Here is a 13,931-nt window from a genome sequence, read left to right as displayed (position 1 = left end):
TGGAAAAATATTTACATTAAGCAAAATTTGATCTAAATATTGACAATTTTTAGCCTTATGATATTTTCCACATTCTTTTCAGGATTATAAACAGCACTTCAATGAGTGGGGAAAGTTTTAGGGAGTTTTATGAGTTATATTTTTAAATTTGTGTTGCTTTAGTAGTTTCTGTATACACACCTAGAATACCTGGATAGAAAGGTGTCAGTTTATACTGAGTGTCTAGAACTTTTTTACATGGAACCTTTTATTCTCAATGAGATATCTGTACAGTCAAGTCACACATACTTTAAAACTTCTGAAGAATGGAGTTAGAGCCCTAGAATTCAGTGACCAATAGTGTGGCATGTTAGAACAGTTAAGTGTTTATGCTTCAAAAGTAGCCAGGAAGTTTGTGACTACTTCTTTCAGCTTGGCATCTGTTTGTTCAGAGATCTTCCCATCAGTCCTGTTAGAAAAAGACAGGCATGAATTACACACTTCAGATCCAATAATAGATCATTCCCTAACCCCTCCCTCTTGACACAAAACAAAAAACAGCTATCTAGAATCTTGCTAACTTAAGTGGGAGGTCAGTGGCAGGCTAGCAAATGAGTGAACAGGAATGCAAGGTTAAGGTATACTGCTGAAGGTAATATTTTGTGGAAACATCAGTAAGACTTCAGTTGTGGTGAGAATGAAAGTACACTTCTGGCACAAATTCAGTATCTAGGTTAAATGAGGTTCTGTTTGTTGCCAGTGACCTTTACTTCAAGATAATCCAATATGCTTCAGATATGCTTTAAAGACCAGGCCATGTGCCCTCCATGGCTATCCTTCAAATAGAGAAGGAAGGGATTAATACGTTTAACGGTGACTACTTACACAATTAAAAATCCAATTTCAATGCTCAAGACTTCCCTGTTACGTACCAATAAGAATCTTAGTCTTTATGTTTGGAGTATTTACGCATACATCACCTTTAAAATAAAAGTGGGAACACTGAAGACACATACCTGATTGTGGCTAGAAGGGTCTGTTGCTGGCTCAGAATGTGGGCTAGGAAAGCACTCTCAAATTTGGTGATTTTGCTGGGCTCCAGTTTGTCCAAGTAACCTCTTACACCAGCATAGATGACTGCAACCTGTTCCTCAATAGCCATGGGGGCTGCACAGAAAAGTGTAGTGTTAGCCAATCTGTATTTCTCGCCTCAGAACATAGCTCAGTGTTATACAGTGAGCTCTGCAAGGACTCCTGCACATTTGTGAGAAGAGGATTCAAAAATAATGAAGACTGCATTCTGTGTATTCTGCACATAACAAACCTGAGTAGTTGTGAACAAGTTACTGTAGCTCTACTCACAGAAGCTGACCTGATAATTAGTAGTCAGAAAGTTCTAGTGGCCTAGCAACACCATATCAGAACCAGAAGTCACCCGAAAGGACTGAAGCGTTTCACATTGGCTGCAGCCGGTCCGACCTTGCTATAGACCCAGACTTGTTTCTTCCCCAGCTAGTTAAGTGTTGTATAAAGACGGGGAACTCACAATACTGTCCTTGTTTGAGAAGCTCAGTCAGACGCACACCACGATTCAGCAGCTGTTGAGTAGCCGCATCCAGATCAGATCCAAATTGAGCAAAAGCAGCTACTTCACGATACTGAGCCAATTCCAGCTTCATGGTACCGGCCACCTAAAATACAAGAAAAATTATTGTGTTTGGTTATATGCCACATTTTGCAAGCAGCTAAAATCCTCTAACTTATTTTCCTTCGAAAGCTATCAGAGCAACACGAGCTCATTTCAGGTCCATATGATGGGTATTACATTCACTTTTAAGCATAAAGAGCACCATAATGGTGTAAGGATGAGAAGAAAAGAAATCAGGCTATCTAGAAGGAGAGAGAGAGAGAGAGAGAGAGAGAGAAGGTAAGCAGAAGTTCAGGTAGTGGAGTTGTGTTGCATCCTGAAGTAAACTCTTCAGTGGAGAATAAATGTGCAATTTACATTAAAGCTAAAGTTAACATTAACCACCTTCATATTTCGATTAAACAGATTACCACAAGTCTGATCAGAGATAATACCTTCAGGTCTGGATACTTCGATTGGATTTCATCATGTCTAAATTGAGAGGGGGATTTCTATAACTCCACCAATATTTACAAAATCAGAATGCTGAGGTCCGTTTCTTGAGGTTTATTCTTTGAGAGTTTACAGTTATTTACAACTGGCTTTATGTAAATAAATAGTGAAGTCCGTTTTAACGTGCAGTTACTTTTCAAGCTATGATCTTAAATGCTAGCAAAAGGAAGTGAAAAGGAGTATCGGACAGGACCTAAAGGTCCTTGTTTTTAAGCAGTAAGCGTTCTAGTAACGTTTAAGTTCTTTTATGCTCACCTGCTTCATGGCTCTGGTCTGGGCAGCAGAACCCACGCGGGAAACAGACAGCCCAACATTGATGGCTGGACGGATGCCTTTGTAGAACAGTTCAGTTTCCAAAAAGATCTGCGAAGACAGATTTCTGGAGTTTCTACTGAGATACTAACAGACTTTATGCACTTTAATAGTGAGCGTTGATTACTTATTAGATCGCCCAGTTACACCAGCACACAAGGAATAGATCCTTAAATCCTACCTGTCCATCAGTGATGGAGATTACATTAGTTGGAATGTAGGCTGACACATCACCAGCCTGAGTCTCAATGACAGGAAGGGCAGTCAGGGAGCCACCTCCAAAGGAGTCATTCATTTTGGCTGCTCTCTCCAAGAGACGAGAGTGTAGGTAGAACACATCCCCAGGGTAGGCCTCACGACCAGGGGGACGTCTCAGCAGCAGAGACATCTGACGGTAGGCAACAGCCTGTATAAAAATAAAGAAAAAGGCTTTAGAAAGCCTTTAGAAACTAATTTCTAATGACAAGTCTACATCGTACGTCTGTTTAAATTCCAGTGTTAAGTTCCCAAAGCTATGTCAGTTTCTTGAAATAGTGAATATTTCATTTTACCTGTTTCGATAAGTCATCATAAATGATCAAAGCATGTTTCCCATTGTCTCGGAAATACTCTCCCATGGAGCAACCAGAATAAGGAGCCAGATACTGAAGAGGAGCAGCATCTGACGCTGTTGCAGAAACCACAATAGTGTACTTCATGGCATCTGAAAAGAGTTTGAGACAGTTATTGATAAATGTTATTTTGTTTAAAAACCCCTTTAGACTCTTCCTCTTAGATTACATACCCCGGTTGGATATAAAAATTGACAGCTGAGATCATATTACTAGAACAGTAATTGTTTGGCAAATACAAAAAAGGACAATTCAGTTACTGACTCCCCAGTTAGGGAATTTGCTGCAGAAAAATTTGTATCGGGATAGGTTTCTTTAAGGACTGCATCCGATAAATGTTCACATGTACTGTATCTTTAGTCAAATTACCAATCTCAAATTAAGATGCACAGATCAGCAAGCAAAACAATCTTTGGCCTACATCTTGTAAAACTTATTTTTCCCTGGACAGAGGAAAATAAAATCCCACACAAACCCGTTAGAATAGCTATGAAGTCTGTCACTAATTCAGTCATTGTTTTGGTCTCCCTCTAAGGAGATACATTTACAGTTTAAATTGAGATGAAGCTGCTGCTATAGTATTACATTATCTGCTTAAATATACATAAGCTTAAGGCTCCTTCTTCAGGTGACTCCAAGGCAACAATTTCTCAGCTTCTGCAGAGTTATATCACTGCCCTTTGCTCCATGGGACTACAGCACATTAGCATGAGAACGTATCACAGCAGAGTTCAACCTTTTTCCCCCTGCCAGAAGTTGGCACCACTTGCCCATGAAGCAAAGCAATACAGCTCCATTGTCAGTGTTGGGTATTTTCAAATAGCAGTGAAAGACTATTGAATTCAAAATAGAGGTAAGCAAAGGAAAACCTTCTTTTTGACCTGGAACATTTGTAGTTACTAACCATGAGACTACAATTATGGTCTTTCCTTCAGCCTCACCTGCTATCATTACTCTTAAAATGCCCCATTTATTTTGTGCAAACTCATCTGCACATGAAGTGTAGACACAGGAAATGTATCTACTTTCTTAAGTGTGTACAATTCACAGCATTTTTCAGGTATAGTTACTAGCCTACTGCCAAAGAGAAGGGCTGGCTAGAAGTTAAAATCAATAGTGTAGTTCTACTCTGAAAAGCTACCCAGACAGGAGCACTGTCAGGTTCCATGCTTGCCTCAGCACCTTCCAAAGAACACACAAAACACAATTTGGGATCTGAAATCAAGCTGGTTCTTTTCTTGTGCATCAGAGATTCGGCAGAGTTTGCTCTTAGGGAGATTTGTGCACTCCCATGACATTTAACACATTTGCACCAGTTAATCAAGTTGAACCAGTTAACCCATTATTAAAATGTACAGAAGGAATGGTATTAGTGTAAAAGCTGAATTGGAAAGTCACTTTAGAGAATTCCAGTGTTTTCTCCAACTCTTTATACCTGCATCAGTAAGCCTCTTCACCAGCTGAGCAACAGTAGATCTCTTCTGACCAATTGCGACATATATACAGTATAGTTTCTTTTTCTCATCAGTTCCATCATTAAATCGTTTTTGGTTGATGATTGTGTCAATAGCAATTGAAGTTTTGCTGCAAAGTAGTAGAAAGTGAGAACTCAGATGGGCTAATTTGTCCAAGCTACTTTGTTTTCTTCCCTCCACATGTACAGATTAACTTTGTATATTCACACCTTTTCTTCCATAAAGAAACAGCTCCTTAGCAGCTTAGACATTAAACAGTACGCTTCAGAAGACAAGGATTACTTACCCAGTCTGTCTGTCACCAATGATCAATTCACGTTGGCCACGGCCAATGGGTACTAAACTATCCACAGCCTTGATGCCAGTTTGCATAGGCTCACGCACAGAGATTCTGGGAATGATCCCAGGAGCCTTTAGACCAACTCTCCTACGTATCTTAGAACCAAGTGGACCCTTGAAAGCAAAGAAAGGTTTTGTAGCTCTGCACAAAGCATGTGTCACTATATAATTTAAGAGGCAAACAAATATTTGTTTGCCACATTTACCTTTCCATCAATGGCATTACCCAGCGCATCTACGACACGGCCCAAGAGCTCATCACCAACTGGAACATCCACAATGGCACCAGTCCTCTTCACAATGTCCCCTTCCTTAATCAGTCTGTCGTTACCAAACACGACAACACCAACATTGTCAGGTTCCAAGTTCAGGGACATACCCTAAAACAGAGGTGATGCCGTTATGGAACAACATGATGCAGGCAGGAATTCAGTTAGTTCTTGCAACAATTTAACCAGATATTAAGAGAATTAGAAAAAAAAAAAATGAAGGTATTTTGAATGATAAGAGGCTTAAAAACATTTGAGTTCTCCATAGATGAAGTTGCCACAGCAGGTAGACTGAGGCTGTGCATCTCTAGTCAGGCGGTTTCTAGGAGGAGAGGGAACTCTAGAGGCATGTTTTAAATAAGTGACAAATCATTAAGACAATACAAAGTTATGCATATTGGAAAGCCACCTCAACTATACATATAAAATGGATGGGGTCTAAGTTAGCCCTTACCACAGAGGAAAGATCTCAGTCATTGTAGATAGTTCTCTGAAAACATTTGCTCAATGCGCAGCAGCCGTCAATAACGCTAACAGAATGTTAGGAACCATTAGGAAAGGGATAAGGACTAAGACAGAAAATATAATGCCATTATATAAATCCATTCTTGTCACCCAATCTCTAAAAAAGATATTAGAATTGGAAAACGTAGAGAAGGGCAACAAAAATGATTAGGATATAGGACAACTCCTATAAGAGGAAGGATTAAAGAAAATGGGACTGTTCAGCTTAGAAAAGAGATGACTAAGGGAGGATATGATAAAAAAGTCTATGAAATGATGGATGTTATGGAAAAAGCAAGTGTTATTTACTCCTTTTCACATAACACAAGAACCAAAAGTCACCTGGTGAAATTAATAGGCAGCAGGTTTTAAAAAAAAAAAAATCAAGGTGCTTCCTCACACAACGCACAGTCAACCTGTAGAGCTCCGGTGGGGGGGGGGGGGGGGGGGGGGGGGGGAAAGAGGAATATTATAAAGGCCAAAAGTATAAGTGGGTTTAAAAAAAGAAATTAGCCATTAGGGTCAGGGATGCAACCCCATGTTCTGACTGCTTCTAAACCTCTGTCTGCCAAAATCTGGAGCTTGACAACAGGGGATGCATCATTGGATAATTGCCCTGCTCTATTAATTCACTCTGAAACCTTGGCACCAGCCATAATCGGAAGGCAGGATACTGGGCTAGATGCAGCATTGGTCATGCTGGGTCAGACCATTCTTATGTTCTTAAGCAAGCAATTCTGGATTAAGAATAGCAAAAAAGTGACAGACTGTTAGCTCTAAGATGTACTGATAATTTACCTTGAGGGAAATATTTCAGCACTATGACAACTGAAACTTCAGTTCAAAGGGGTAAATAACACCCCCTTTAGAAAGTTTTGGTGCACATACTGAATGAACTCTTTTCCTGGAAAGTGTAGTCTTTGAGAAGGGGGGTTGCCAAAATTAAAAGAACCACCTCACTCCCTGAAACAGAGTAGCCATGGGCTTCTAGTATCAAGTTCAAGGGACCTCCCATTATTTTGGAGACAAGTCATATAGAAAACAAAAGTCACTCAGAAATTACTAGACACTAGGAATTACTAACCAAGCACACACAGGTGCTCACTGCTTTGCTCCTATTGGACTGTTGACTCCTGAATCCAGCTAATTACTGTGCACTGTATTCAGCTGTGGTAATTTTTTACTTTAAGTTCCTTCACTGAACTAAAGAACATTCTCTGAAGCTAGGGAAACCCCTCCTTCAGACCCTCACAAGTTCACCTGTTCTGTTTAGTTTCCATCTTAAGACTTATCTGGTAATTGAAAATGTGAAGAAATAAAAAAGCAAGACAGTGATACATCTAAGGGAGACTAAATACCAACACTAAAAACCATAACGTTATTGTTCCGATTGCAATTTAAATTCTGGTCTCCACAACAGATGTTACTCAAAATATTCCCTGCACTCCCATACGAAGTAGAGGATAAGTGCTTCTGAACATAGTATGCTATCAAGCAGAATCTCAGAGAAGTTCCAATGATACTTTTAGCATCATAGAAACCCTCAGACTGAAACAAAGTTTTAGTTGTATCAAGTTTACCTTTAGTCCAGAAGAGAACTCGACCATTTCTTCTGCTTGAACATTCCTTAGGCCGTATACACGGGCAATACCATCACCAATTGACAGCACACGCCCAGTCTCTTCTAGCTCAACGGAGGTGTCAGTTCCCAGAATACGTTCCTCAAGAATAGAGGATACCTCAGCAGTGCCTGGTAAGAACAAATAATTTTAAACTGGAACAGTACCTTGTTAAAGCAGTTGTACGAATTTAGTACCGTTAATTCAAGAAACTACAAGTTAAACCAGGCATAATGCAAGATTTTAGGCACAACTGTTCTTTAAAACAACAGCTTGCTGGGGAGAAACAGCCAATGGTAGCCATATCTGCTCCCATATCTAAATGGGAATTTTCTGTTACCGTAACAGCACAGTGCCTCTGTCAGGCAGCATGATGAATTCAGGAGTGATGCTTGCTGAAGTGTATTAAGAGACAACCGCTTAATTCTCCAAAAAGGATGAAAGCATTAGATTTGGACCCATTGAGGGGTTAGAAGCTGGATAGGTAGTGACAAAATGCTACGGGACTCCATTTGGGGGCATCTAGTCTAATACAGATGCAGAATCTAAACTTAGTTCTGCTGTGGCTAGACTAGTATAGCATTCACATAGATTAGGTAAATATTAAAATTCTGTAAATGCAGAAACAAGATTTTATAAAAAAAAGCCAGAGAAGTGTTCCCATAAAAGGCAGATAGTTTAAGTGAACATTCTCCTAAAACGCACAACTCAAAGACTGTAGTAGTGTGCTGCATTAGCATATGGAAGTACAACTGAAGAAACTGAACAGTTTATTTTCATTATTGCAAAGCAAGGGAAAATTAAAACAAAGAACTAAACAGACTGGATTAATCTAGTCTACTTAGTTCTTTGTTTTAATTTATGGTTAATCTAACGAGCCGTATCTTACTCCATTAGAACTTGGTTATGATACACTGCCAAACTAAGGTCAAAAGCTTGTACCAGCAGGACAGACAAGCTAGGCCCATGCTGTTAAGACATTTACATTTTATAAAATGTCATTCATCCTGAAAGGTCTTAAACCATTTGACTAGTCATATACAGCAGCACTGAAAAATACAGCCAAGCAGACAAAGCATACTGCTGGAGGGACAGGGAAACTATGGCCAAGGACACAGGGTCAAACCCAAGCACTTCTTGAGAAAGCCATGATTTTAGCACGAATACTGAACCAACAAGAACCTGGGGCTTAAGACTTTAAAGCTCTTCTGCATAGTACTCCCTTTATCTCTTTTAGAAGGGCTAAATTCAACCTTCAGTTCCAGGTAGTCTAGGTACACTATATCTGATGCTTAAGACTACTATACCATTCCCTCTAGTTTGAGCATACCATTGACAACTGACCAAGTAATTCAAACAAAATAACTAAGGTACATATTAATATCTATGACACCTCTAAAAGACCATTTGATATAAACAAGTCTCCACAAAACAAGGAGATGGGAGACATTTACAAACTGAAATGTTGAACTTATTTTGCAAGGTCATCTTTCTATCTGCTGTGAATATTTCCATTTGGTTAGCAAATTCAAATTTGCATGAACAGCATGTGTCTTATGTTCAGAAGTTTTTTTGGACTCACCAACTTTTTGAAGACTAGTTTTGGAGGCATGGATGTTCCTTGTAGCAACAAATGTTGCACCCAGGGCATTTCTGGAAACCTAACAACAAAAAGCATTTTGTTTAAAGAGTCAGTAATTTATGTTCGGTTTCTAGTGACTGTGTAAAAACATGCAAGAGAAACACAATATTTTAAAGGACACCACCACCTTGAAAGCCATCTGCATGAACAAAATTTCCAGAGAGAAACCCAACACCTAATTCCTCAATTTCACAAGTTGCTTCCTGGCGATACCCCCTGCAGAGCCCCACTAACTTCAATAGAAGGCCTCCTACACAGTTTGAAGGATCAGGCCCAAGATTAGTATAATTAAAAGTAGCTAGTAAAGAGTTCCTATTTTTAATTTACTTAATGCATTTTACATTCAGATTCTATACTGTCCTCAACACAGTAGCATATGAGCACCTTCCAGAAGTACTTTAAACAAGGTGATTACCACTCACAGCACTTTGGGTTTAATTACTTTCTATAATGTTTTTTAAGCCACAAGATGGTTTGATTTTTTTTTTAAAAGGATTTTAAAAAGGGCACTATCAGAAACTGGGATTGTTTTTAAAAAAAAGGAATCCATTTAAGCAGAGAGTGTCCTCCTGAAGTTCTCACCCTCATAAGTGAGATCAATTAACATGAGTTCGGGTAAAAGGCGAACTGCACAAAACAGAAAGCAGCACTAAGGCTAGGGGACTGTCCAAAAAAACAAAGTTAACACAAGCAAATGCCAGGCCAATCAGACTGGGAAGCCACCAAAGCCCCCCACTCACCTTCACCAGGGTCACTGCCTGGGGCTGAGTAGCCTCAGAGACCCCTGCTCTCCCACCCCAACCCCACACCGAGATCCCAAGGCTTCCAAGTGGCCTGCTCCGGGGTAGGAGGGTGCCAGGGATACCCCAGCCCGGAGCTCAGCCCCGCGCTTGCCCCCCAGCCCGTCTCCTCCCCCCCCAGGGACCCGGGCTGGGCCTGCCCTAGCTGGAGCCGAGCCCCCCGCAGCACCCAGCCAGAGGAGGACGATGGCGGGGGTCCGGCTCCAGCTAGGGGGAGGAAGCAGCCCCGCGGGCCCCTCTCAATGTCACCCCAGGCCCGGACTCCAAGATGGCGGCAGCGGCGGGTGCGCCCGGCTCCCCCCGCGCCCGGCGCGTTCTCACCAGGCCGGCCTGCCGGGGCAGCGCGCGGGCGAGGGCGGCAGCCACGCGGACCGAGAGCATCTTGCTGGGCTGAGGGGCGAGCGGGTGGTGTCTCCTGCTGCTGCCGCCGGCGCCTTGCACACTCCGCACAAAATGGCCGCTTCCGCTCCGCCCCTTCTGCGGGAAGGTCACGCCCCCACCCCGCCGCGGCGGGGCAAGCACAGGCCCTGACCCGGAAGTAGTTCTTGCCGCCCCTCCGCCCCCAGGGGGATATCTGACACTTTTCATTTCACAATTTCGGGGGTTTCTCACCATTTTGAGGGCATTTCCTGTAAAAAAAAATACAGTTTGAAATTGTAAAAAAAAAATTGTCAGTTGCCCTTGAAATGGCCCCGCCCATCAGAAGCAGAGGCAGCTGCCCCTCCCCCAGGCAGGCAAAGGGCTGCATCCAAGGGGTGGGGCCAGTCCAGGCTGGCAGAGGGCAGGGCTAACTTGTGGCCCCTGCCACCCTGTCCCATAGCCAACATGATAGTGGCCATGCCGCACTGTTACTCAGTGTCACTAGTTCTCACAATAATATCCCAGTGTTTGGTGGTTTTCTTGAAGCTCCAGATCCTGGAGTCATGTGATTCTGTAAGAAGCTCTGCTTTAATTTATATATATATACACAGCACACCATACATATACACACGTTCACATGTGCACGCACACACAGACTAGATATATGTATGTACATACACACAAACACACTATATATGTGTGCGTGCACACACATTATATCGTTTCTAGCCCCTTGTGGTTGTGGAAAAAAAGCTTGAAAGCCCGTAGAGCACCCTAAAGATTCTAAAAGCTGGAGGCAAATAAAAAGTTTTCTGAATTTTAAGTCAATCTCATGATGTTTCAGGGCCTAATGATTTTTGAAAGCTTGGCATTGGCAATTCTGTAGAAACTAGGCCATCAAAGCTGCCTCCGTTGCACCAGGTGAAGGTACTTCTTTGTCATGGGGAATGTGACAATTGTATGGCAAAACCACTGTGTATTGTGTGGAAATGTCTTTACACAGACATATACCACCTGCAATTTTAGACAGGTCATTCATCTGGTTTTAAGCCGACCAGTCCTCTTTTTCCATGGTTTTGTCCCTTTCTGGTACTGAGACAAAACTGGACGTGGTTTTGTCTGGTATCACGGACAAGGGGCATTTTGAAGAGCACTCGGTGACCAGATAGCAAGTGTGAAAAATCGGGACACTTTTTGGGGGGCGGGGGGGAAACAGTTACATATATAAGACAAAGCCACTAATATCAGGACGGTCCTAATAATATCAGGATGTCTGGTCACCCTAGCGCCACTTAGCTTCCCACCACTGTGACCTTGCATGCTTTGTGCATGCAAGGTCATGTCCATGGGAGTGGTAGAAAATGCTCTTCAAAATGGGGTCCTGCATAGTACATGTGAGGTCAAGTGTGTGGAAGGTCACACTGGCAGGATCAGGGTCAAGCTGGCAAGTGTGGGCTCATGCCGTTCCCAGAAGTACTGGAATGCCTGATATTCTGGTAGGGTGACCAGACATCCCAATAAAATTGGGACCATCCCGATTTTGAGCTGTTTGTCCCGCGTCCCGATCAATCTCTGGTCGGGACGCAATTTTTGTCCCGATATTTTGCGTCGCCGGGATCACTCTTTTTTTTTAATTTGCTCAGCAGGCCGGCAGCACTCGGCTTTTTTTTTTTTTGCCTCCCCCCCGTGTCCCGATATTTTCTTCATCTCATCTGGTCACCCTATATTCTGGGGATGCAGCAGTGGCCACCCCAGGCAATATACAAGATGCAACTAAAGATCCAGATCTATATCAGCTACATCATGCCTCTCTATGGCCCAGCTACACAGCTGCACTTTTATTTGACAATGAAATTTGCCAAGTCCAGCATGAAGATAGCAAAAGATACAGCATTTTAAACTGAGAAGGTCTAGGCTATGAAATGAGTCCCTAGGGATTAGACTGGCATGCTGCGAAAACTTTCTTTCCATACCCAAAAATGTTAAATAAAACTAAAAGCAAAAACCTACAAGATCTTCCTAAAGTCTGAAAAGGGGAAATAGAGGACATCAAAAGCTACTTTGAGAATCAACATGAGAATCTGATTTGTGATGCCTACTCTTGCAATTTTAACGTGAATCTCAAAATATTGGGTGTTTTTTCTTTAAGTCCTAATTACAGGAGTCCTATGATTATTTCAACTGCCATTTTTTTAAAAAATGTAAGTTTCTAGCCCTTGTGTTTGCGGAGAAAAGCTTGGAAAGGCATACCCTAAAGATCCAGACACCATAAAACAAAACAAAACCCCCCAAATATATTATTTTTAAATCACAGTATTTTTAAGATATCTCATGGGTTTTTTTGGTGGCCTGACTCATGCATTTTGAAAGCGTAGGATTTAGGACTTCTAAACAGAAAAGCAAAGTATTATCTATCTATCTATTATCCTACTCAGTACCTATGATTAAGGCTACGATTTAGTCATGGGTATTTTTAGTAAAAGTCATGGACAGGTCACAGGCAATAAACTAAAATTCAAAAATGACTTTTACTATATACCCCAGACTAAATCTTAGCTGGGGGTGGGGGGAAATGCTGCTTTGGGGGGCACCCACCGGCAGCCAAGCTCCCCTCCCCCCCCACTGCACCTCCTTCTCCTCCCCTCCCCCCCGGGCATGCTGCGTCCCTGCTCCTCCGCCTACCTCCCAGCGCTTCCCGCCCGCCTGGCTGCTGCCAAACAGCTGTTTTCACACTCCAGGAGTGGGGGAGGAGCAGGAACGTGGAGCGCTCAGTGGAGGAGCAGGGGAAGAGGCAGGGCCGGGGCAGGGATTTGGGGAAGGAGTTGGAATGGGGCAGGGAGGGAGCGGAGTTGGGACGGGGACTTTGGGGAAGGGGTTGGAATGGGGGTGGAGAAGGGGTGGGATAGGGGCGGAGCCTCATGGAAGGGGTGGAGTGGGGGCGGGGGCAGAGGTGAGGGTTGAGCACCCACAGAAAAGAGGGGAAGTCAGCACCTATGGCTTTGGCGGTCCCCAGGGCCAAATGCCTGGGGCCACCCAAGCAGCACTGGTGCAGTTGGCTGTGGGACTGCTGAGAAGTCACAGAGATCATGGAAAGTCACGGAATTCATGACTTCCACAACCACTTACAGACCCGGAGCCCTACCTATGATCTATCTGTATGATACTAAACCAGGGTGGCCACCTGTCTGGAATTTTAAAGGGATTGTCGTGATTTTACTGGGGCGATTCTGCATAGTGAAAGATCTTTTTACCGTCATAAAATTATATCCAAACCTGTAAAACATGCTATTCTAATGTATTCTGTTCAGGTTCTTTACTGTACCCACCAAGGTAGTATCTGAGTGCCTTCCAGTAGTGCATTAAGCCACATGACTAACATCTGTGATGGGTTTGTTGTCTCATCCTCCCTTCAGGGGGAGAAGTATATGCGGTGGACTGTTTTGTTTAGGAAATGTTTTTTGATAACAAATATACAAGTTGTTATACATTTGTTGGGAAGGCAAGGTCAAATAAATGCTCCTTGCACCTAGAGCAGAAGGTGGCGAGGTTTATGATGGTCTTTAATTGCTAGGGGCATTCATTCCACAGTCTTGGGCAAGCCTCAGAGAAAGCTTTGTGTCTTGCATAGATGAGCTTTTCCACTGTCAAGTTTCTCTGTACCAGAGGAGCAAAGTTTCTGACAACAGTCCTCATCTCAGAACTTTACGTGATCTTTCAGATACCCTGAGCCAGGCCATTGAGCATCTTGAAGAGAAGGAGCAAGACCTTGAACTTCATTTGATAGTCTATGGGAAGGCAGTGCAGGGAGAGGAGGATGGGTTTGATGTGTTCATAGCAGCTAGTGTTACTGAGGAGATGTGCATCATCATATCATGGTGTGA

At 42.7% G+C, this 13,931-nt stretch overlaps 1 protein-coding gene across 1 annotated transcript; it reads right to left on the bottom strand.

Moving 5' to 3' along the window:
- Nucleotides 1-219: 219 nt before the first annotated feature.
- On the bottom strand, nucleotides 220-10,159 carry ATP5F1A (ATP synthase F1 subunit alpha). Its single transcript, XM_054031864.1, has 12 exons — nucleotides 10,012-10,159; nucleotides 8,831-8,909; nucleotides 7,210-7,379; nucleotides 5,063-5,236; nucleotides 4,804-4,970; nucleotides 4,478-4,626; nucleotides 2,983-3,134; nucleotides 2,613-2,837; nucleotides 2,375-2,482; nucleotides 1,526-1,670; nucleotides 996-1,146; nucleotides 220-448 (listed from the first exon to the last, which is right to left on the bottom strand). Exons 1-12 carry the CDS (start codon nucleotides 10,069-10,071, stop codon nucleotides 367-369), a joined length of 1,662 nt encoding a protein of 553 aa, XP_053887839.1. The 5' UTR covers nucleotides 10,072-10,159; the 3' UTR covers nucleotides 220-366.
- Between the last annotated feature and the right edge of the window lie 3,772 nt (nucleotides 10,160-13,931).

This window comes from Malaclemys terrapin, chromosome 6, assembly GCF_027887155.1.
Source record: "Malaclemys terrapin pileata isolate rMalTer1 chromosome 6, rMalTer1.hap1, whole genome shotgun sequence".
Lineage (NCBI taxonomy): Eukaryota > Metazoa > Chordata > Testudines > Emydidae > Malaclemys > Malaclemys terrapin.
The sequence above is the reverse complement of the archived record's forward strand: the minus strand, read 5'-3'. Positions and strand labels throughout refer to the sequence as shown.

Coding starts and splice junctions, on each gene's coding strand:
- ATP5F1A (XM_054031864.1), bottom strand. CDS start 10,071: ATGCTCTCGGTCCGCGTGGCTGCCGCCCTCGCCCGCGCGCTGCCCCGG. Junction 4,971..5,062: donor GTAATGCCATTGATGGAAAG/GTAAATGTGGCA, acceptor TTTGCTTTCAAG/GGTCCACTTGGTTCTAAGAT. Junction 1,671..2,374: donor AGACCAGAGCCATGAAGCAG/GTGAGCATAAAA, acceptor CTTGTATTTTAG/GTGGCCGGTACCATGAAGCT.